This window comes from Eurypyga helias, unplaced genomic scaffold, assembly GCF_000690775.1.
Source record: "Eurypyga helias isolate BGI_N326 unplaced genomic scaffold, ASM69077v1 scaffold27087, whole genome shotgun sequence".
In the NCBI taxonomy this organism is placed as follows: domain Eukaryota; kingdom Metazoa; phylum Chordata; class Aves; order Eurypygiformes; family Eurypygidae; genus Eurypyga; species Eurypyga helias.
In genome coordinates, this window is record NW_010261483.1 from 4,665 (window position 1) to 4,911 (window position 247).

The 247-nt window shown below is 68.8% G+C and overlaps 1 protein-coding gene across 1 annotated transcript in view; it reads right to left on the reverse strand.

Moving 5' to 3' along the window:
• Positions 1-247, reverse strand: part of AQP8 (aquaporin 8) — a gene marked incomplete at both ends in the record, with an annotated part of 5,444 nt that overhangs the window by 1,931 nt on the left and 3,266 nt on the right. The window contains 1 exon segment of the mRNA XM_010155396.1: positions 6-225. Coding sequence (XP_010153698.1) covers positions 6-225 — 220 coding nt within the window.

Genomic DNA, 247 nt, shown 5'->3' on the forward strand with positions numbered 1-247 from the left:
GTGGCCCCCCCCCACTGGCTCGCCCGCCGTGCCCGGGAAGCCAATGCAGAAAGGCGCCAGCGGGGTCATGGTCTTCCCGTTGACGGCGCCCATGCAGACCACGAGCACCAGGAAGGCGGTCATGACGATCTCACCCGCGAGGACGGAGGGGATCTGCTCGTCAGCCGCGATGCTGCTGAAGGCTCCCCCGCTGGCGTTCACGTACCGCTCGCTCGATGCCACGGCCTGTGCCGGGGGAGATCGGTTT